This window comes from Echinops telfairi, unplaced genomic scaffold (assembly GCF_000313985.2).
Source record: "Echinops telfairi isolate 266 unplaced genomic scaffold, ASM31398v2 ScPeMD7_27;HRSCAF=92, whole genome shotgun sequence".
Taxonomy (NCBI): Eukaryota; Metazoa; Chordata; class Mammalia; order Afrosoricida; family Tenrecidae; genus Echinops; species Echinops telfairi.
Window position 1 is genome coordinate 6274827 of NW_022103924.1, and position 23213 is coordinate 6298039.

The 23213-nt window shown below is 39.8% G+C and overlaps 1 protein-coding gene across 3 annotated transcripts in view; it reads left to right on the forward strand.

Annotated features, from left to right (window-relative positions):
• Positions 1-23213, forward strand: part of TUT7 (terminal uridylyl transferase 7) — a 68358-nt gene that overhangs the window by 29401 nt on the left and 15744 nt on the right. For all 3 annotated transcript variants that reach the window (XM_045289418.1, XM_004714600.2, XM_045289420.1), the window contains exons 12-24: positions 1139-2199; positions 2583-2733; positions 4617-4703; positions 5270-5370; positions 13318-13375; positions 15808-15911; positions 16348-16437; positions 17442-17555; positions 17718-17795; positions 18830-19007; positions 20573-20620; positions 20701-20792; positions 21279-21394. In XM_045289418.1, the coding sequence (XP_045145353.1) occupies positions 1139-2199; positions 2583-2733; positions 4617-4703; positions 5270-5370; positions 13318-13375; positions 15808-15911; positions 16348-16437; positions 17442-17555; positions 17718-17795; positions 18830-19007; positions 20573-20620; positions 20701-20792; positions 21279-21394 (2278 nt within the window). The remainder of the gene's footprint in view (positions 1-1138; positions 2200-2582; positions 2734-4616; positions 4704-5269; positions 5371-13317; positions 13376-15807; positions 15912-16347; positions 16438-17441; positions 17556-17717; positions 17796-18829; positions 19008-20572; positions 20621-20700; positions 20793-21278; positions 21395-23213) is intronic.

The following is a 23213-nucleotide window of genomic DNA, read 5'->3' on the forward strand; positions in this document are numbered from 1 at the left end:
CCCCCCGTGTAGAGATGTGTGGCACCCATTTTTCTCTTTACTGTTCTCACATATGGATTTTAAATTCATTTCTTTCATGGATGTTTGCTGATGTTGTTTAGTTTTGCAAAAGATGAGGAAAATACTTTCATGAAAAATAATCACTTAGATCACCTGGATAGTTAAGCTTAACTCTTAGCTAGATTCCTCTCCATGGAGGAAAAGTTATTTTTGAAAGGTCTGCAGTAACATTTAGAGCTATTCATAATTGCATTTCCACAGGGAAGGCTCACTTCACAGAAGCCTCTTTGTAAACGACCCACCAGTAAGCTCTATAGACTTCGGTAACAGGACTAGCTCTTAGTTCTCAGCTTTTCAAGGCAGGGGACTGAAATCCCTGTAAAAATCTTAATTCTTCTTCTTTAAGTTATTTAAAGAACTTCCACAATGGAATTCTTTTATGTTTGCTTGATTCCCACCCCTCACCTCCCCCCAAGCTCTTCTGTTCATAAGAGGAGTTTTATTTTTTGCTTTGGTTTTGTTGTTTTTGTTGATTTTTTTGGTCATTTTTGCATAAAATCTGTATGCTGTCATGGGGATCTCACATTTTTAAACCCTCCCCTGCAGTTTCTCTGGCTCAGCTCTTCTGGCCAAAAGCCTAACCTGCTGGAGTTCTAGGGGAGGAGAAAATATTGAGAGAACTGGTGCCTCCCTCTCGCCCCTGAAATTCAGTCCAGCCAATTCAGTGATGGGGCTCCTCAGGGCAGAAGAGTGGAGGTAAGCTCTACACAGCACAGGGCCTGGCTGAGGGGGAGGCAGTGCCTTCAGCCATGTCCCTCGGGAAGACGTCCCTTCCCGGGGGCACCAGAGCCAGAATGGTGCCATCTGTTCTAGCTCCACGGCCACAGAGCTGACTAGGGCAGGGGTACCAGTTCTGAGAAGAACAGAGTCTCTTCCTAGATAAGATACTTAAGAAAACATGTCTCTTTTTCAGTCTTCAACTATGTGCTTCTTGGTCCCCATCCCTGATTTTTTTTTAAGGTTATAAGATACATGACAAATTGTACTTGTTTGCTTATTGACTGACTTATCTGTAGCTGTTTAATTGTTAAACCACAAAATGCACATGCCTGATGCAGTGGGTTTTCTTTTCTTACAGATCCCTACTCTGTTAAGAGGAATGTGGCGAGGACCCTAAGCAATCAACCTGTCTTTGAATACTTACTTCATTGTTTAAGAACAACGTATAAATATTTTGCTCTTCCACACAAAGTGACAAAATCTAGCCTTCCAAAACCTGTGGGTATAGTTCCAGGTACTTTAGAACATTCTAAAGATGTAATAAGTCATGACTCAGGTGTCCAAGCTAAAGAGAACAACTTAAAAAGCTCCGTTCTGGCTCGGGGATCTGGTGCTATCAGTCCAGCGTCAAGCACGCACAAGGTACAGCCACTCAGTCTTAAACAGCCTGCTGATTCCTTTGGAGATGCACCCACAGAGGAAACAGGAAGCATCAGTGTAAACTTGGAATGCTCAGACTGTGTCAAAGCAGAGCCCAGTGGTGATGACTGTGAGGGTGTTACTGTGCAAGAAACAAGAGGGGAGGAAGAAAAGTTAAAAATTGAAAGGGAGGCCCCCCATCATTTGGCTGATTGTGACCGAGATGTAAACAGTAACAAGCTCACAGAACTTGCAGTTGGTGACAACACACAGGAGACTGACAAGACTTTGGATTTAGAAGGTTTCCGAAATCTTACAGTCCAAGGGCGGGATGGATTTATCACTATAGTGGTCAAGGCTGACATTGATAGAGAAAGCTTACACAGTCCTGATAAACTTGAAGACTCTCTCAACCATTGTGCTCCTTCAGTACAGAGCCACACATCAGAAACCATTCACTCAGATGAGGAGGAGGAGGAAGAAGAGCCCACACTCACCATTAAGGAAAGGGAAGATGAAGACATGGTTAACAAAGATGAGTTAGACAAGCCTTTGACTGGATCAGGGGAGGAGGAGGCCATGTCTGAAGAGGAGGAGGAATTGGGCGGGCTTGCCAGCTGTGAAGACTTGAAAGAATGTGGGAAACAAGAAGATGGAACTCTACTAATGGAACTGAATAAAATAAGTATTAAGGAAGAAAATGTATGTAAGGAAAATTCAACTGAGGACCAGTCAGATCTCTTCTATGAGTTCAGTAAACAGATCTTCACCAAAGGCAAGGTAATTGGCTCCACTGCTAGACATGGCCAAGAGACTTTAATGTGTGACATTACAGTATTCATAGCGGCTTCCTCTGGTTTGGGTGGTGGTTAAGCAGTTGATGTTCCCTCCTAGTACAACCATTTGGTACACTTCCTACTTCAAACTCATGGGAAATGGAACAAGAGCAAGGGAGTCATTTCTGTCAGCAGTGGAAATAACTGCCTTTTTCTCTTGAGTGGACCCTATAGGCAGCCTCTGTCTCATGGCATAGGGTAGCTGCATATTTTTTCAGTACTTTGGGAAGTGGAGAGTGGACTTTTAAGGGAAAGGGTTCAAGACCTCTGTTTGGTTTGGCCAAGTTTAAACATTAAGTCTTGTTTTGTTGTTCCATGTTCCCAAAGTCTCCTACTGTGGTGTGCAGTTTATGCAAACGAGAGGGTCATCGGAAAAAGGACTGTCCCGAAGACTTCAAAAGAATCCATCTGGAGCCTTTGCCACCATTGACACCCAAATTCTCAAGTATCTTAGATCAAGTTTGCATCCAGTGTTACAGTAAGTTTTTAACTCGTGTCTTCTGAATCGTTATCCTAGAGCCTCTCTAAGCCCTTAAGAACTAAGTCTGTTCCATTCTCCAGTGTATCCACAGTGGTCTTTTATTGTCTGTCCCATTTGACACACGCACTCAACCATTGTTGAAGAAGGGAGGGGAGGAGACTCTTTTATGGTAAGAAATTCCCAGCTGTTGTGCCTTGAAATTCTTCTTAGGTGAAGTTAATAATATTTCATATCACAAAGACTTTACAGGCCATATAGGGAATAATTCTGCACACTCCCCCCGCCTTAGAGATTTATTGGGCATATTAGCATCATAAAGACCTCTGAGAAATAATCTCTTTAAAATCCCATGTCATTCCGAATTCATTGTTTCTACATTTTGTACATAAAATATGTTTAAATAACACAATTAATAGCCCAATCTGGGGACACATTGATATGCAGAATATTTAAAAGTTCTACAAAGGAAGAAGAAACCTTAAAAGAGAGGCATGCTGTATAAACTTGTACCCAAATTGCAATAAATGTTCAAAAAGCAGAAAAGAAGAGGCGCATAGTTGCTTATAGTAAAAGAACTTGATGCTTCAGATTACTACATTCTGACAAGTCCACTTTTGCCAAAAGACATTTGTTTTAAACCACGGGTGCCAAACTCAATTATAATGTGTGTCATTTGGTGCAACAGGCAAGATTCACACGAGCCACATCACATTTACAAATTTTGTTAAATTTATATTTTGAAGTGAGGATTCAGGAATATGGATAGGATAATTAAAACACTATAGAATTGCTTTTATTTAAACATTTATTTTATTTAATGTATTTATAAAATAAAATTATTCATTTTTATCCGAAACTTGCCAGCGCTTTCCTTCTACTAGTTCTCACTTACCTCTTATGTTGTGATCGGAAAATATAAGAAAATAACTAATAAAAAAACACAAAATATTGGACAGCTGACAAACATGATGCACAATTGTAATGGCTTCTAAGAATGTTAACTAACGCTGCCTCTAGGTATGATTCATAACAGCACAACCCAGAGTGCTCTTTTTAACATTTTCGCTATTGAGATCTGTTTACATGACGTGACACTGAGAGTGGCAGACATATCACTTCCAAACATCGCCGGAACTGAGTCAGCGCGTTCATACACGTCCACAGGCCCCCAGGAAAGGCTCTGGGCCACATGTATACTCATCTGTAGTAGTTAAAGGGTTAATGAGGGAATCGTGTGTACAGTATGCCTCTATCTCCCCTAAGCACTATTTTCTTCATAACAATTTTTCTATTTTAATTTTATTTCAGAACATCATGGGCCACCAAAAATTACCTCAGGCCGCATGTGGCCCGCGGGCCGCCAGTTTGACACCCCTGTTTTAAACCAGTAAATAATGGTTTAAAACAACAACATTTTGGAGGTTAGGAGCTATGAAAGAAGCTGTCCTATCTAGACAAAAATAGATGCCATGAGTGCTGCATCTTACCACTTTTCTATTTCTCAGTGTCGTGGCAAGTGCTTTGAACTTCCTCCTCTGCCAGCTTTTTGCTTTTGTACACGCTCTACCTGTCACAGCTTTTCCTCTGGGTACATATGTACTCACCTCTGCTTTCCCTGAGCCCACCTGGGGTGTCTGTGGAATCCAAGTCAGTGAATACCTTGTTCGGGTTAGTTGCCAGCTCAAGAATAGTTTTCTTTGAGAAAAAGGCATCTTTTTTACTTTGTAGGACTGATGCTGTCTACCAAGAAGAGAGACAAATTTTAGGTATTTTGTTTTGTTTTAAGCTTATTTTTTAGAAGGTAACGTTTGTTTCATCTTTTCCAAGAATGTCAACTGTCTTTTTTTTTTTTCCTAAACATGTCTGTTTATTTTTAACAGAGGATTTTTCTCCAACCATTTTAGAAGATCAGGCTCGTGAGCATATTCGGCAAAACTTAGAGAGTTTCATAAGACAGGAGTTTCCAGGTAAATAATTTTCTACTTTAAGAAGGGCAGTGTGACTTCTCTTCAGAGTGAGTCCCTGAGTTACAAGCCCAGTACTTTTGGGAAAATAGTCTTGAAATGGTGGGTGTAGGGTTTTGGTGGTTCTTTATGGTTTACTTAGGATTCTCTTTGGTCTGCTGTATTCTCGTTTACCAACAGAAACCATGGCAGATGTATGCTCACTACTAGCAGGTATTACAAGTGAATTTCAGCTAGCATTATATTTAGGCCAAGTTTACAGCCTCAAAAATTAGACTTACTTAGAAAATAGTAAGCTTTTAGTAAATGTGTTGAGGTGGTAAGCATTTTTCTTGAAATGTCCACATTTGTGAATAACGTGGCATGTGATGTTTTTTCCTGTGTGTATTTATCAAAAGTCAGGTTTGACAACATTTATCTGAAGTCAACTTTGGTTAATAAAACACCAGTGTAAGATGAAAATAGAGTAATTATCAACTGGCTATATATTGATTCATGAGGGGACCGTTTGATCAGAAAATGAAATGTGCTCAGGTAATTCGTTATTATTTTTCTTATATCTCTAACAGGAACTAAATTGAGCTTATTTGGCTCTTCGAAAAATGGATTTGGGTTCAAGCAAAGTGACCTTGATGTCTGTATGACAATCAATGGACTTGAGACTGCTGAGGTAAGGTGGCCAATTAAAACTTCATTTGCTGTGGCAGCGAGATTGATTCAACTTTGACTGACAGAAAAGCTTGGTGTTTTCCAACTCTCTCAGGGAGTACGAATCTCCGGCCAAATACATTAAGAAGCTTAGAGGTGAATATAAGGAATAGAAAGACACTTAATTCTTCAACCTGTAGTACAAAACAGATTTGAAAGCAACATCTGGCAGTTCTTCAGTCAGAACAGCTTTTCCAGTATCATTTTGGCATGACCAGTTGGCTGATTTTGAGGCATATACTCACACTGGGGTTTCTGTTGATATCCTTTGATGGGCAGTGGTCCAGAGACAAGGGTGCTCAAGTCAAGAGACCTATATTGAGACAGAATTAGTTTCTTTTCCTCAGTGCCTGAACATGTGGTTGTGGGAAATAATTTGTTTCTGTAGTTTCAAACATTTGTTTGAAAATTTCTGTTTCTGTTTCAAACATTTGTTTGAAAATTTCTGTCCATATCACTTTGAATCTTGAGTGCCAGGAGTCAGAAAAGGAGACTCATGGATCAGATTCAGCCTACTGCCTATTTTTTGTAAATAAAGTTTTATTAGAATACATCTGCACCCACACTTTGCCTCTGTTACTACAGAACTCAGTAGTTTTAAAAGAAGCCATGTGGCCTACAAAGCTGAAAATATTTTACTTGCTGGTCCTTTACAGAAAATGTGTGCTGGCAGATACGTGAAAGAGTTGATAAAACGTAAAGTATTACATAAAGTCTGAGAAAGAAATTATTCTTTTTTTTTGGGGGGGTGGCTTTTAATGTTTCATTGATATATATGCAAGAGAATGTTATTTCTATCCATTTTTACACCTTTTCTTAGTCTCAGATCTTTTTCTTATGAAAATATATCAGATTTGGGCAAATAGCTGAAAGTGATCTAGCCCACGTTTCATGATCAAATGAATAGGCAAGCATGGCTCGCATGTGTGGAATTACCTATTATACCTCCTTAAGATTGATTTTTTTTTTTTAACGTGACATTTGAGCTTTAAGGTTATTTCTGAAGGGAACTTCCAAGTGTGTTCTGGGACATGTACAACTATTAAAGCATATTTAAATAGAACCATCAAAGTGTATTTAAGCATGATTTAAAAAATTATTCATCATATTTCTATGTGCGCGTTATACTTTTATCTACTCCTATAGAGAAATCACTTTCCATAGCAGTTCATCGCTCTTAATTAAACTACAGTGGAGGTCTGCTTAGATTGAGTAGCTTGGAGCACCAAAGCCCATCTACTTACTCTGGTACCAAGGGTGCTAGAGCGATACGATTACATAATGAATAAGAATGAGGTTCTTGCACCGGATTCCAAGACTTTGCAGGTGCTCTGGGCCTTCAGGATTTCTGTTCAAGTCTAACTTTTGTTGAATCTCCTAAAGCAATTAGTGAATAGGGTGGTTTTTTTTGGTTTGTTTTTGTTTTTTGGCATTTTGCTTCTTGTATTTAGGGATCATAGGGATATGCAGTTTTATGTAGTATAACATTGTATTGTGGTAAAATAAACAGTCAGCCTGGTTGTTTTCTCCTCCAGATTATTTATCCACATATACTCCTTTCTTGATTCGCTCCATTTGGGGGGTTCAGACCATGCTGCTTCCCCACCATGTGACCCCAGAAATGTCCTGTCACAGTCTGCTCCAGTGAGGAGACAGTGTGAAATGTGCTGTTGTCATTTGCCCAGTCCCCTCTGTGTCCCATTAGCTCCCAGTAGGGGCGTCATCCTCTGAGCATTCTGTGTCGGCGTGGGGTGTCCAACTCTCTTTCTCTTCCTCCCTCTCGGCCTGCCTCCTTGCGGGTGTGGTATGCTGGGCCCTCTCCCCAACCAGCTCTCCTCCAAACCCACTTCCAGGGAGGGGTCAATTTGGCTCTAGTTGGGGCCAGCCCTGTAGCTCTCTCATTTCATGTATCCTTCCATGGTTTGGTGCTTAATGGTAGGGTCTGCATGCCCCTTCCAGGTTCTGTGGAGACAAGACCAGTACTCTCCCCCTGGGTGAATTAGTGCCCTGCTCCCTCCATTATCATTTCACTTTCAACCCCCTCTTTTTCTCCCTCCCCACTCCATCCTTTTCCCATTACTGTGTTGGACCAACATGTACCTCCTTGGGTTTGGTCCAACCTCCTCCCAGTTCCTCGTATCTCAACCCAATTGTTGTGATATAGGTGGCTTCTCTTCTATACCTACCATGTTGATTACACTTACCTCAGGGAACTCATGCTATATTTCTCCTTTTGTGATTGGCTGACTTCGCTTAGTATAATTTCCTCCAACTCTTCCCATGAAAAGACCTGCTTCGTGTCCTTATCAGTGCTTTTTAGTGATGCATAGTACTCCATTATGTGTATGTGCTAGAGTTTACTGATCCACTCGTCTACTGATGGAAATTTAGATTGTTTCCAGCTCTTTGCGATTGTGAATTGTGCTGCAATAAACATTAAGTGCATACAACTGGTCGTGGTTTATTTCTTACCTCTTCTGCATATATACCCAGTAGAGGGATAGCTGGGTCATAAGGTAGCTCATTTTCCATCTTCTTTAAGTATTGCCAGACCGCTTTTCATAGCGGCTGTACATATCTACAGGACCACCAGCAATGTAGGAGAGTTTCCATCTCACCGCATCCCCTCCAACATTTGTTGCTCTCTGATTTTCTGATTTGGGCTAGCCTCAAAGATGTTAGATGGTATCTCATGGTTGTTTTGATTTGCATTTCTCTTGATGGCTAATGATCGGGAGCATTTTCTCATACGTTTATTGGCCATATGGGTCTCCTCCCTAATGAAACTTCTTTTCAGTTCTTTTTCCCACTTCAAAGGGTTAACTGTTTTCATCTTTTTGCAGGCAAGGAGGATATTGTAGATTTTCATAATAAGTCCTTTGTTGTGCCATTGCTAAAAATCCTATCCCAGTTTTTGGGTTGCCTTGTTACCCTCTTGGTAAAGTCTTTTGATGCACACAGGTGCTTTATCCTTAGTAAATCCCATTTGCCAATTTCAGATTCCCCTGCATGTGTACCCTGCCATATTGCCTTTGTATTCCCTGGGCCAAGGTTCTTAGGTTTGTCCCGATTCCTTCGATAATGGGTCTGATGCTTTGGGGTTTTACTTCTAGGTCTGTGATCCACCTTGAATTTGCTCTTGTGCTTGGGGTGAGGTAGACATCCTGTTTTCTTTTTCTACATGTAGATTTCCATTGTTTCCAGCACCACTTGGTAAATAGGGCATCACCTTCCCATTAGATTCTTTTGGGGTCCTTGTCAAATATCAGTTGTCTGTATGCTGATGGTTTTATTTCTGGGTTTTCTATTCTTTTCCATTGATCTATGTATCAGTCATTATGCCAGTACCATGCTGTTTTGACCACTGTGGTTTTGTAGTAGGTGTCAAAGTCAGATAAAGCGAGCCCACCAGCTATGCTTTTCTTCTTGAGGAGTTCTCTGCTAATTCTGGGCTTCTTCCCTCTCCATATGAAATTGGTGGTCAGTTTTTCCAATTCTATGAAGAAGATTGTTGGCATTTGAATCTGGAAAGCATTGAACTTATAAAGTGCCCTGGGTAGGATAGACATCTTTACTGTATTGAGTTTTCTGATCCATGAGCATGGGATATTCCTCCATTTGTGGAGGTCGCTTTTGGTTTCCTGTAGTAGGGTCTTGTAGTTTTCCTTGTATAGGTCTTTTGTTTTTTGGTTAGCTATATCCCTAGATATTTCAGTTTGCTCTTGGCTGTTGTAAATGATACTGCCTTCCTGATCTCCACTTCCATGATCTTGTCTGATGTATACAGCAAACCAATCGACTTCTATTTGTTGATCTTGTATTCTGCCACTTTTCCATATTCCTCTATCGCTGCCAGTACTCCAGTTGTGGAGCTTTTGGGATTTTCAATGTACAGAATAATGTCATCTGCAAATAACCGTAATTTCACCTCCTCCTCTCCCAGTTGGATACCTTTTGTCCTTCTGTTGCCTTATGTTATTAGCTAGGACCTCCAGTACGATATTGAAGTGGGGACAAGTGACATCCTTGTCTAGTCCCCTTTTTCAGTGGGATTGATTTAGTCTTTTCTCCATTGACTATGATGTTAGCTGTCGGCTTTTCATAGATAGCTTGTATTAACTTGAGGAACTGCCCTTCCATTCCTATCCTCCTGAGCGTCTTTATTAGGAATGGGTGCTGGATGTTGTCAAATGCTTTTTCTGCATCTATGTATATTATCATGTGGCTCCTATACTTTCCCTTATCAATGTGGTGTATAATATTGATGGATTTTTGAATGTTAAGCCATCCCTGCATATCTGGGATGAATCCTACCTGATCCTGATGGATGACGCATTTTGATTCTGTTGGCCAATATCTTGTTGAAGATTTTTGCATCTATGTTCATTACAGATATTGGTCTATAGTTCTCTATTCCTGTGGGATCCTTGCCCCGTTTGGTATCAAAGTTATACTGGCTTCGTAAAATAAGTTTGGGAGTTTGCCATCCTTTTCTACTCTGAAATACTTTATGGAGGATTGGTGTCAGCTTTTCCCTGAATGCTTTGTAGAATTCTCCAGTGCAGCATTCTGACCCAGGAGCTTTTTTTGCTGGTAGATTCTTGATAACCATATCTATTTCTTCTTTTGCTATGGATTCGTTTAGGTTCTTGACCTCTATCAGCGATAGTCTAGGGAGGGATTGTTTTTCCAAGTATTTGTCCATGTCTTCCACATTGTTGAACTCATTAGAGTACAGACTTTCATAGTACTTTGTGATTATTCTTTTAATCTCATTAGGGTCTGTTGTGATTACCCCAGTTTCATTCCTCCTCCTGTCTATTGATATTTGCTGTTTTCTTTCTTTGGTTAGGTTTACCAGCGGTTTATCAATTCTGTTGATCCTTTCAAAGAACCAGATTTTTATTGCATTAATCTTCTGCATTGTTCTTTTGTCTTCCCAGTGGTTCAATTCTGCCCTGGTTTTTATTATTTCTTTTCTTTTGCTGTTGGAGGGATTGTTCTGACGACTCTGTTCTAGTTGCTGGAGGTTTTGTGAGAGCGTATCCGTCATAAGTCTCTCTTCCTTTTTCACATATGCTCTTATTGCAATCAAGCTACCTCTGATGGCTGCCTTTGCCGTGTCCCATCGGTTTTGATACAAAGTATTCTCATTCTCATAAGTTTCTAGAAATTTTTTGATCTCCCCTCTACTCTGGCTCAGTACCAAGTTATGTCACAGATGATGATTATTCATTCTCCAATTGTTTGCCCTTGTTTTCCTGGCCGTCCTTTCACTGATCTCCAGCTTTATGTCATGGTGATCGGAGAAGGACGTCTGTATAATCTCTATGTGTTTTAATTTATTCAGGCTTGACTGGTGTCCCATCATGTGGTCTATTTTTTGAAAATGTGCCGTGCATGCTTGAGAAGAATGTATTATTATTTTTTTTTTGCATTTGGATGGAAAGCTCTAAATATGTCTATCAGATCTAGTTGCTTAATTGTAGGATTTAGCTCTATGGTCTCTTTGCTGAGCTTCCTTCGCAATGATCTATCTTTCTCTGAAAGTGGTGTATTAAAGTCCCCTACTATAATTGTTGAGTCTGTGATATCTTTTTTTCATTTTCTGAATAGTTAGTTTGGCATATTTCACGGGTCTCTCGTTTGGCACATGTATATTTATTATGCTCACAGGTTCCTGATAATTTGATCCTTTGAGCATTATAAAGTGCCCCTCCTTATCTCGTTTTTTGTTTTGAACCTTGAGATCAGTTTTGTCTGAGATTAGGATTGCAACTCCTGATTTTTTTAGTTACCTTTTGCCTGGTATAGCTTCCTTCAGCTTTTTATTCTTGTCTGTGAACGTAAGATGTGTTTCCTGCAGGCAGCAGATTGATGGGCTATGTTTTCCAAGCCAGTGTGCAAGCCTTTTTATTTTAATGTAGGAGTTAAGACCATTGACATTTAGAGTTAACATGATCTATGGATTCATTGCTGACATCTCATACCTTTTGATTTGTGTGTTTTCCTATCAACCTTCTTATCACTGTGTTGTGTCTTTGGGGGAGGGGGGCGCTTCCTTATTGCCATCTTTTCTCTCCCTGACCATGTTATCTTGGTGATTGGTGTCGGCTCATTGGCTTCTGATTGGAGTTGGGCTATATGATGTTCTCCTGTTTGTGCTTGTTGGATGTTGGTCTTCTGGCCATGGTGAGTTGGCAAGGATCTTCCTCAGGGTTGAGTGTCTTTCAGCGTATTCTTTAAGTTTTTCCTTGTCCTGGAAAACCCTTCTCTCTCCTATCTTAATAGATAATTTGGCAGGGTAAAGGAGTTACTTTACTCTCTCCTCTTCTTCGTGGTTTCTGTTGATAGGTCTGAGCACATTCTTACCTGAGAACCACTGCATGTAACTGTCTTCCTTTCAGTTGCTGCTCTTAGAATTTTCTCTTTTTCCTCGAAGTTACATAATATACTATTATATACCTTGGTGACCTCTTCCTGGGGTTTAATGTACTTGGTGTCCTCTCTGCTTCCTATGTGAGTGAGTGATTGTCATTCATTTGTCAACAAGTTCCCTTGTTAATTTAGCTGTTGACTTACTCACTGTGTTCTGGTAGGCCAATAATTCGGATGTTGTTCCTTTTCACAGCATCAGCCATTGATCTCAGGTTTTCTTCCATGTCTTTTATTATCTTGTTTGATTGTCTTTCTCGTTTGCTGAGGTCTGCCTGATTGTCTTCAAGATCACTGATACCTTTATCAGCCTCCTCTAGTCTGTTCATGAGATCGGTGATCTTGTGTGAAGCTCCTACTACTTCATCCATTAGCTCTTGTATTTCTCTTTGGTGCATGGACTTCATTCTCTATATCATGGCCTTCATCCCCTCTATCATTGCATCCTTAGTCTGTGTAGCTTCCCTCATATCCTGTGTTACTCCAAGCAGCTTTCTGAAAAAATTTTTTGTGGCAGATCCACGTCAGATTCTTCTATTAGTGTCGTTAGCTCTAATGATATAGCTTGTATTTCTTGTTTACTTGTTGGGAGTGATGTGGTATGCTGTTGTTTACATGATGATTTCAAACGGCTGGGCGCCATATTTCTGGGAGACCAAGCGGCCCTGTGTACTTTCACCGTATGACTGGCAACGGTGTTTTTAAGGGCTGCTTGTGGCCTACTATGGAGTTTAGTCAGTATGCTGTGAAGGCAGGTGCCGCAGTGATTCAGTGGTCAACAATGGTGAGAGATAGCGAGCTATGGGGAACTCAGTTTGACTGGTGGATATCTCCGGTACAGTGGTAGGGCTACAGGGGGCCAATGGGCTGGTGGCGTTGCTGTTAGGGTCTAAGGTGGTGTGACCCAGGTGGGCTGGGGTAGCTCCCAGTACTGGGTCCCCCAGGTGGGAGCTGCTAGTGGACAGCTGCTATGTGGTGGTCAGGCCTGGCCTTCGGGAGCTCTACAGGATAGCCGTCCTATTCCTGGCGCAGCAACCAGGCTAGAGGGTGGATGGGGGGAGGCACTGGCTGGTGGCGAGGTGCCCAATGCTTTCACAGCAGGCAGGAAATCCCTGATATATGGACCCAGCTCTCTGGGGCTTGAAACAAAGCAGATGTGGGGCAGGGCCCCCTCCTGGGCCAAGGAGGACACCTTGTAGGGACATTTCCACTCACCAGAACACTTTCACTTGACCTCTCGGACACCAGAATCACCGGAGCTCCACGAATGGGCTGCTTACCTTGGCACCATCTTCAATAGGGTGTTTTTATAGCCTTGAAATATTGTTTATGAATGCTGATCTGACGTTTGCCTAATAAGGGAAAGTACTTAGAATGAATTGAAATTAATTCTATTGTTTCTGAAGATAATGGGACCTATTTAAGAGCCTGTCTTCTGTTTCTGATTGTTTACCTTATGCCATCTTTGTTGCAGGGGTTGGACTGTGTAAGAACTATTGAAGAATTAGCAAGATTCCTCAGGAAACATTCAGGTACCTTTGTAAACTTTTTCTTATTAGTGTAGTGTAGTCTTAGAGACTTTTTTAGTGCCAGTGAAATGGTATAATACTAAATTATAGACTATTACCATAACCTCATTTTCTCCATCTGAACTACTGACCCTCTGGGCAGTAGCTAAGTGCTTAACTGGCAGTGCCACCAGGGTTCCTATTTATAGCATTAGTTAAATTTTTAAAAAGGTCTTTTGTAAATGCATATGAAGTGTAGCATTCTAGCCAACTGGGAGCTACCAGAGATGATGGGATAACTACTCAACACACAGGATTGAGTCCTGAGGGAATGGGAGAGGAACTCAAGGGAGAGAAGACCTCCTGAGCTTCTCTGCTTGCTGATTTTATTAACACACCAAAGGAGAAGGTTTACAAAGTTTAAAATGTGGTAGCCACACTAGGGCACAACTCCTCAAACTCAAGATGTCCTCAAACTATCAAAAACATTCTTGTACTTAAGAACATTCTGACGGAAGGGAGTATTCTTGTTATTTGCAATGAGGAATCTCCTTTTCACTAAGTGTTTGCACCAAGTTCCTGGCACATTTGAACAGTCAACTCATTCAGAGTTTTAATCAAAGTCTTTGTGCCCACATAACCTTCCCAGGGAGGACAGAGTAATGTTTCCCTACCATGAAGGACTTGAAGTTTTAGTTCAAGACAGCATATACCAGTCAGGCAGTACGTTTTGGAAATGGTTTGGCCTAATCATCACAAATCAATTATGTACTTCCTTTTTTACCTCCTACCAGGACAAGTTAACTTTCCCTTTTCTTCCACATATTCCTTCTTTGAAATTTCTTCTATCTTCTGCGTGTCATTGTCCTCATTCTGGAGTCCTAGCTTCCTTCTAGATGTCACATGTAACTCTTAGCAGCAGCTCACACTCAGTCATTACAGAAGAGCTCATCTTCCCAATACTACCTCTTCTTCTACCACCATTTGTTCCTGCCTTTCTTTCTGAAACCACATGCTGAGTTGTTACTCACTGCCTTGGAGTCAATGCCAACTCATAGCCACCTTGTAGGGCAGAAGAGAACTGCCCCTGTGAGTTTCTGAGACTGGAGCAGCTGATGGCTTTTAAACTGTGGACCCTGCTGAGCACAGCCCAATATGTAAACACTATGCCAAGAAGACTCCTTTATACTTAGCTATTACAACCCCAAATCAGTCAAGTGGAAATTAGCTTGTGTTTGATGAAGTGCAATAAAAGTATGTAGCCAGTCATACTTACAATTTGAATCCTAGCTTTGTGTTTCTAAGCAGGTTTACTTAATTTTCTGGGCCTTATATTTCTTCTATTAAGTGAGGATAATAATCCTTGGGAGGTAATATAGATAAAAGAGTCTTTGCATACATTTGTTACACTGCCACCATGATAATTTTCCCCCCAACAATTTTATTAGCACATAATTTATATCTCATATAATTGAGTAGTTCAATCATTCAGTCATATCAAGGGGAGTTGTACAATTACCACCACATTTGTCTTAGAGTATTCCCTGCCCCCATGGTGGAATCCTTTTTAAAATGAGTTGTGCAGTCACGACACCATGACAAATAAAGTGTAATAGTTTTTCATAAGTAGTCAGTCATTCTGCCTCTATTCCTTTGCCTCCAATCTGTCCATTGCCTGGGGCATTCTCTAAATGTACAGGGAGTCTCCCTAATGCCAGCTCCTTGGCTTCTCCTTGATTCTAAGGAGTCTTCTTTAGCAGGATGCGTACATTCTCTATTCAGGTTCTGCTATATGTGTTACTATTTATACCTTTCCCTCAAGTCTATTCGACAGCCTATGTCACATCCTTGACTGCCATTTTCCTTCAAGCATGTACCTTCTTCTTGCAGTTCTTTGCCTACTAATCCCCTCCCACCTCACATTTGTCTGTTGTTTTCTTTCTTTTCCGAAACCTATCCCATGTGGGGGAATGGGGTGAGTGTGATGGAGCTAGCTCAGACAATTTCTTCCTCTTCCCTTGGTGTTGATTTCTGTTCCCTTTCTTCATAATTCCATGCTAAGTAACTTGTTTTAATGATTCAGATGATTGTGCCATTGGCTTTCCTCCAAATTAAATACACTCATATGGTGATAATGGGCGGGCCCCATTTGGTCCAGGCTCTGTTTTGGTGTTTATCACACTGACATATATAGACACATGCACACACTCTAAAAAATTTCTGGAAGGCAACAAAGACTTTGTTCAGATAACAATGTGCTTAACAAAATGTAAACTTCACCAGACGTCTTCCTATATCTTTGTTAATAACAGAAAAATTATTTCATTACTCTTTAGTGAATGCCATGACACAGCCAACGGTAAATTTATAGTATTTTGTTAGAACATTAATAGTACAAGCCAGCTATAGCTGACCTGCTGCTGTATTTAATGATTCAATCTCATTTTCCAACCTAGGTCTGAGAAACATCTTACCTATTACGACAGCAAAGGTGCCAATTGTAAAATTCTTCCATTCAAGAAGTGGTCTGGAAGTGGATATCAGTCTATATAACACATTGGTAAGATTTCCTTCAGACTTTTTCTTTAGGGCAGCTAAGGATGTACAAATGTCTCTTTGAAAATCAGAAGTGGGATGAATCATTCATTTCGTCTTACTCATTACTTCAGTAGTTATTTAGTAGTACTTGCTGTGTCAGGCATGTTCCAAAACTGGCTATTTAACAATTTAATGCTTGCATTCATTCTTTTAGCCCTTTGTTTCTTGGTAATGTTCAGATTAAAAGTATATGAATAGAATGTAAGTCATGAAAGCAGATATTACTTAGGATTCTTGCTTATTATCTAGTAAATTATGGAGCTTATCTTTGGAGAAGAAAAGATGAACTATCTTAATGTCTTCTTGCAGTGAATCACAATGTAAACCATGGATTGTCAGATTGTTCAAGTTTAGGTTTTTTTCTTTGAACTGCTAGTGTAATTTTTCCTTTTTAACAGGCCCTTCACAATACAAGGCTCTTATCCGCTTACTCAGCCATTGACCCCAGAGTGAAATACTTGTGCTATACTATGAAAGTATTTACAAAAGTAAGTCTACTTCCCATTGTGATTTATCAGGGACTTATATTGTACCTACAGACTGTTGAAAATGTGTATTTTTTAAAGAACTGTACGCAAAACCAAACACATTGCTGTCAAGTCAAATTTCACTTTATAGTGAGCCTGTATGCCTCAATAGAACGATCCCATAAGATTTCTAAGACTATAATCTTTGTATGTGTGTGAGGACATCAACGTGTTCTGGCAAGTGAAAATAGTATATATCTACTGCAACATCCTCAACTCTTTTTTATTTTCTAAAACCCTCTCTTCCTTCTTAAATCTTAGCCTTTATACTTAGGGAAGTCTTTCTTGTCCCACCCAAAAGCAAATGGCTACATCTTTTTCTTGCAGAATAGCTAGCTGGTGGAGTTAGACCACCGATACTTAGTTAATAGCCAAGCGCTTCATCACTGGGCCACCAATACTTCTTCAAAGACCCATAGCCATGTCAGTTCTTCCTTTATTTAATAAGCCTGACTCCCACCACTGCCAGTGAGGTGATTCCGACTCAAAGCCATCCTGCAGGACAGAGTTGAACAGCCCCCTAGGGCTTTTGAGACTAAATCTTTATGGAAGCAGACAACCCATCTTTGTCCCTCAGAGCAGCTTGTGTGCTTAAACTGCCCAAACTGTGTTGTTGGCAGCCCCATATTTAACTCACTGGGCCACCATATCTCCTTAAAGCTGACTCAACTAGCTAAAATTTTGTTGTTTTTAAATTTTACATAATAATTTCCTCTTGATGTTTCACTGCTCTGTTGTTATTTGGAGGCTAATATGCTTGATTGATTTTTGTCTTACTGACTTGGTTGGATTTGCTGGCATATTTTAGCATTGGAAGATGTGATTTTTTTTTTTTTAATATTAGCTCCCTAAATAAAATCTATTGTACAGGGCTGTTCCCTTACTCATAGTGATAATAGGATATTTACCTCCTTAGCAGGAAACATTGCTGATGCTTCTCCTTGTCCTGTTTTCCTTCCTTGTAGATGTGTGATATTGGTGATGCATCTAGAGGCAGCTTATCCTCATACGCATACACTCTGATGGTGCTGTATTTTCTCCAGCAGAGAAATCCACCCGTCATTCCAGTCCTTCAAGAGGTATTAGTAAAAAATAGTGTATTTCTCATCTGTAAATTGCTTCAATCTCTGAGCCTCTGTCTGCTCTAAAATCCTGTACTTCTGTAGTTGTTTTTCACTGTTTTCTTACAAGTTTCTGTTTCAATGCATTGTTTACACTAATATTTTGTATATTAATTTCAGATATACAAAGATGAAACAAGACCTGAAATATTTGTTGATGGCTGGAATACTTATTTTTTTGATCAAATCGAAGAGCTGGTATGTTTTGTAATGAATAACCATTTTCTTAAATCTTTGACTAAGAGTTAGCTGCTTGTTAAGTTTATTGTATTATGATAGAAGTTCCCTTTAAAGTCTGAACCTTAATAGTGAGTCAGGAAGATTTCTAGGGATTATAGCCAGAATTTCTTAAATGCCTAACAGTTGCATGTGGTTTGGTAGCTCTGTTAAGAATGATTGGATGTTTGCACCTAGAATTTTGTTTAAAGAGTTTAGAAATATTTTGAGCTATAGAAAGGTAGGGGTCATGTAGATGCTTGGATTTACTTTGTTTCTTCCACTAACAGACTTTGTGATCTAAATCATAGCAATTTAAAACCTGAGATTTCCCTAGTTTCAAGTCATGAAGTAGAGATGAGTGAATTCATATATACCCTGCATTTTTTAAAACATCATTTTATTAGGGGCTCTTACATCTTTTATAACAATCCATACATCAATTGGGGGGGGGTGAGGTTATGTGTCGATCATTGTAGTCGGTTTCCCCTTCCTCCCCTCATCTCCCCACCTTCCTCCTCTTCTCTTGTTATCCCTAATCCCATTTCTGTTCCTGAGGGGCTTATCTGACCTGGATTTTGTGTGTTGTGAGCTCTTATCGGTATCAGTGTACTTGCTCCAGTCTAGCCAGAACTGAAAGGCAGGACTGGGGTCATGATAGTGGGGGAGGGTGAGAAAGCCTTAAGGAACCAGAGGAATATTGTGTGTTTCATCTGTGCTATATTGCACCCTGGTTGACTCATCCCTTCCTTGCAACCCTAATGTGAAGGGATGTCCCATTGTCTACAGATGGGTTTTAGGTCTCTGCTATGACCCCCTTTGTTCTCAACAATATGTTTTGTTTGTTTGTTTGTTTTGCATAACTGTATTTTAAAATAAAACCCTTTTTGCCCCCTAAGTTTTCTAATTATATATTTTATGCACTTAAACTCTTAGTTAGAAATAAAGTTTAATTTATTCCCTAAGATAAATATTAAGTATAGAGCATGATGTCTCTTGTTTTGTTTTATTTCTAGCACACCTATTGGCCAGAATGTGGAAAAAATACAGAATCTGTTGGGCAGCTATGGTTAGGACTTCTTCGTTTCTACACAGAGGAATTTGATTTTAAAGAATATGTAATTTGCGTCAGGAGAAAAAGTCTGCTTACAACTTTTAAGAAACAATGGACCTCGAAATACATTGTTATTGAAGGTACAAATCAAATCCATGTAAAGCATGCCGCAGACATGCAGATTTCCCCGTGAAGGCACTGCTCTTCGACCATAGCAGAGCTCCGGTGGTCTTACCTCTTGCCAGCCTAAGGAATATCTTCAGTGACTGGTGCCCTCAGGTGGGCCTCTCACAAGTCAGAAAATCTGTTCACCAGGACAAATCTTGGTGAACTATGACCAATCCTGATGAACACATACTGGAGAATAAGGTAGTAGTGGAGAGAAGGCAGCTTCAAGCCAGGAGGATTTTCACTTTAAAGTGAAAATTTAAAGGCCTCAATATTGCCACAATTTATATATAACTACAAGTAGTTATATATAAATTGTGGCAATATTGAGGCCTTTTCTTTTTCTACCTGAATACTGGGTTACTCTGAGACATTAATGTTTATGGTTGATAGCTAATTGCCAATTTTTGGTGTTTTAATTGGAAAAGAAGAAAATGGAGCCAAAATACCTTTAAGTGATCTGAGAAATGGCTTAAGAAATATTTTGTTAAATTTAATAGTATTTTTTAAATATACTCAGATTGCCTGAATAATATGTGTTTCTCTGTCCTATGCTTTGTCGTTTCTTCTACCTATCGGCAATGTGAAAATATATGGCACATTAAGTTTCTAGAATCTCCACCATAAAAAACACAGAGCTTAGTTATATTTCTTATGGTCTGACCAGATGGTAATGTTTTCAGTTTTAATTTTTGAAGCCTTATCTTTTGCTTTGAATGTTTACATTCCTTTCAGAGTAGCCCTTAATAATACACTAACCAAGAAAAACAGCCTTACCATTTAGGATAAAAATCAGAATAATTTCAGTAGTAATGTTAGTATTTTAGTTCATCAATCTATTAATGAACACACTGTGGTATCTGTACTACATAAATACCTTCGTACATAGTGGCCATGCAGTCCCTGAGTGGTGCAGTGGTTATGCGTTGGCCTGTAAGTTTGGTTGTTAGATGGTTGTTGAGGGTTTTTTTTTTTTTAGCTATCTTACGGAATCTGAACTCATTTCAACGTAGTCAACAGGCCTGTACCAGAGTGGTAGCACTTATTAGAGCAGTCAACCAGAAGAGATCAAAGGGGCAGCCTTTGTCCAGCAACATGAGAAGGCAGAAGAGAGAGGAAAAAAAGGAAGAGAAATGGGGCTGCTATCAAAGTCACCAAACACAATGTGTATGATAAGCCAATTTGCTCCATGAACTTTCTGTCAAATTACAATTTTTTTAAAGAAATGTTTATTTAGACAGCCACATAAGTTCGAATTTGTTATATATATATATACATGTAAATAAATAGGACAGCCATTTCTTTCACTACTTACAAGCAAATGATTTGGGATTTTCTCGTCATATATATTTCATTTACTGTATATACTCGTGTATAAACCGAGTTTTTCAGCACAATTTTTATGCAGTTTTTGTGGTAAAATTAGGTGCCTCGGCTGAGTAGGGTCAACTTACACTCGAGTATATACAGTAACTAAATGAATAGTGGCATTTCCTATTTTAATATCTCACTTGATATCATGATTTTCTTTACTTAGATCCTTTTGATTTGAATCATAATCTCGGAGCTGGATTATCAAGGAAAAGTAGGTAACTTTATAAATTTTAATGAGATCTTCTCTTTTCCTTTTAAGCCACCTTTTGACCTTTTACTGCTTTCTCCTAGTGACAAATTTTATAATGAAAGCTTTTATCAATGGAAGAAGAGTATTTGGTAGTCCAGTCAAAGGATTTCCGAAGGACTATCCCTCCAAAATGGTAAGTGTGTGCAATGAAAATCTTTTTACAGATACAAAACAGTTCTGAAGCAACATTGTGAAACACCTGGTTTGTGTGCATTGCTGATCTGGAAGCCTCGTGGTGCTTGTAGCCACAATTACTCTAGAAACAAGGATTCCTAAAGGTTGCTTTTTCTCATATCCCTCTTTTGGGACTATCTAGGAGGAAAACAGCAGAGCCCTTATGGCATAGTGGTTACACATTGGGCTGTGATCCCTAAGATCAGCAGTTCCAAACACCAGCTACTGCAGGAGAAAGGTGGATTCCACTGCTACCATTAACCGTTACAGTCTCAGAAACATAGAGGGGTAATTCGAACCTGTCATATGGGGTCACTATGAGTCAGCATCGACTCCACGGCGGGGAGTTGTTGAGAACAGAGAGAAGTAGCCTGTTTGGTATCTTCATAGTTCTTGTGTTTTGATTTTAACACTGATTATCACATATTCATATGTGTTCTTCTAGGAGTATTTTTTTGATCCAGATGTCCTAACGGAAGGAGAGCTGGCACCAAATGATAGATGTTGCAGAATTTGTGGGAAAATAGGACACTTTATGAAGGACTGTCCTTTGAGGAGAAAGTAAGTTAATGCGGAAAATGGGTAGTTTTTTTTATTTTCTAATTTTATTTAAAATCTAGCCGTTTTTTGGATGATTATTTTAGTGAAAATGAAGTGGTCAGAATTTACACACACACACACACACACATATATTATTGAGTACTCTTACAGCTCTTACCACAATCCATACATACATCCATTGTATCAAGCATATTTGTACATATGTTGCCATCATCATTTTCCATACATTTTCTTTCTATTTGAACTCTTGATATCAACTCCTCATTTTCCCCCCTCCCCTTCCCTCCCTCATGAACGCGTGATAATTTATAAAATTTTTTTCCCATGTCTTATTCCGACCTCTGTCTCCCTTCACCCACTTTTCTCTTGCGCATCCCCCTGGGAAGGGATTATTTGTAGATCATAGTGATTGATTTCCTCTTTCTCCCCCCACCTTACCCTCCTAGTATCTCTATTGTCATTATTGGTCCTGAGGGGTTTATTTGTCCTGGATTCCCTGTGTTGTGAGTTCTTATCTGTACCAGTTTACATGCTCTGGCCTAGCCGGATTTTAAGGTAAAATTGGGATCATGATAGTGGGGGTGGGGGTGGGGGGAAGCCTTAAAGAACTAGAGGGGAGTTGTATGTTTCATCGTTGCTACCCTGCACCCTGACTAGCTTGTTTGCTCACCGCGACCCTTCTGTAAGGGGGTGTCCAGTTGTCTACAGATGGGCTTTTCTACAGTCTCTACTCTGCACTTCCATTTTTAAGGGCAGGTGACTAGGTTTGATTCGGGTATATAGGTTCTCCTTCCTTAATTTTGACCATGGCTCAAATCATGAGCCTTCCAACAGGAATGGAAGGGAAAAGAAGAGAGATTAAAATACTGTCAGAAATTAAAAGTTCAGAATCATTTCAGTAAGTGAAAACAAAATGTGTTTAAATGGCAGTTACATTTCTATGTGGAAGTTGTACAATGTTAGGATTCTTACCAATAATTTACTAGCATATAGGACTCTGTACTCCTTATATACCCTTGCACCACTAAATGTAATGGAGTCCCTGGGTGGTACAAATGGCTAACATTTCAACTGTGCACCAAAAGGAAAAAAAAACTTGTGTTCTACTTCTGAGAACTCAGCCGTTGAACATCCTAGATGGATTATGGACAACCAAATGCCTCATGGGATTTGATTTCTTGATTTGGAAGTGTAGGGCCTTAGTTTTCATGGGACATCCCAGCTAATTGGCTTAATAAAATGTTTTTAGTGCTTCTAATCTACCTTCTAATTTGTTAGGTAGTGCGTAGAGTTTTAAAAGCTTGAAAGGAGCCATCCAAGGCACAATAATTGGTCTGTACTTGCCTGGAGCAACAGAGGGAGGAGGCCAGTCAGAAATAGGAGGAAGGTACATAATGTGTGGCTGGTTGCCTCTATGAACAACTGCCTCCCCTGCCATGAGACCAGAAGAACTGGACAGTGCCTAACAAACACTACTGAGTATTTTGATCAAAGATTCTATAACAGAATCATGAGCAAAGGGGAGAAATGCAGAACAGATTTTCAAATTCAAATGGAATCCCTATGTTTTGTAGACATGGAGACTGGGTAAACCCCTGAAACGATTGTCATAAGATTATCTTGAACCCAAAATATCCCCTGAAGTGGTCTTAGCCAGTAGTAAAGAATGTCTGTCCTATTGTACCTCTACTCAAGTACTCCCTCAACACAAGAACACTTTGTTATAATAATCCAGCACTTTGAGGTGCTCACCTTCCCTACAGGATCGCTGAAGACAAAGCAGGTGCATAAGCAAATGTGAAGAAAATTGGTGGTACCC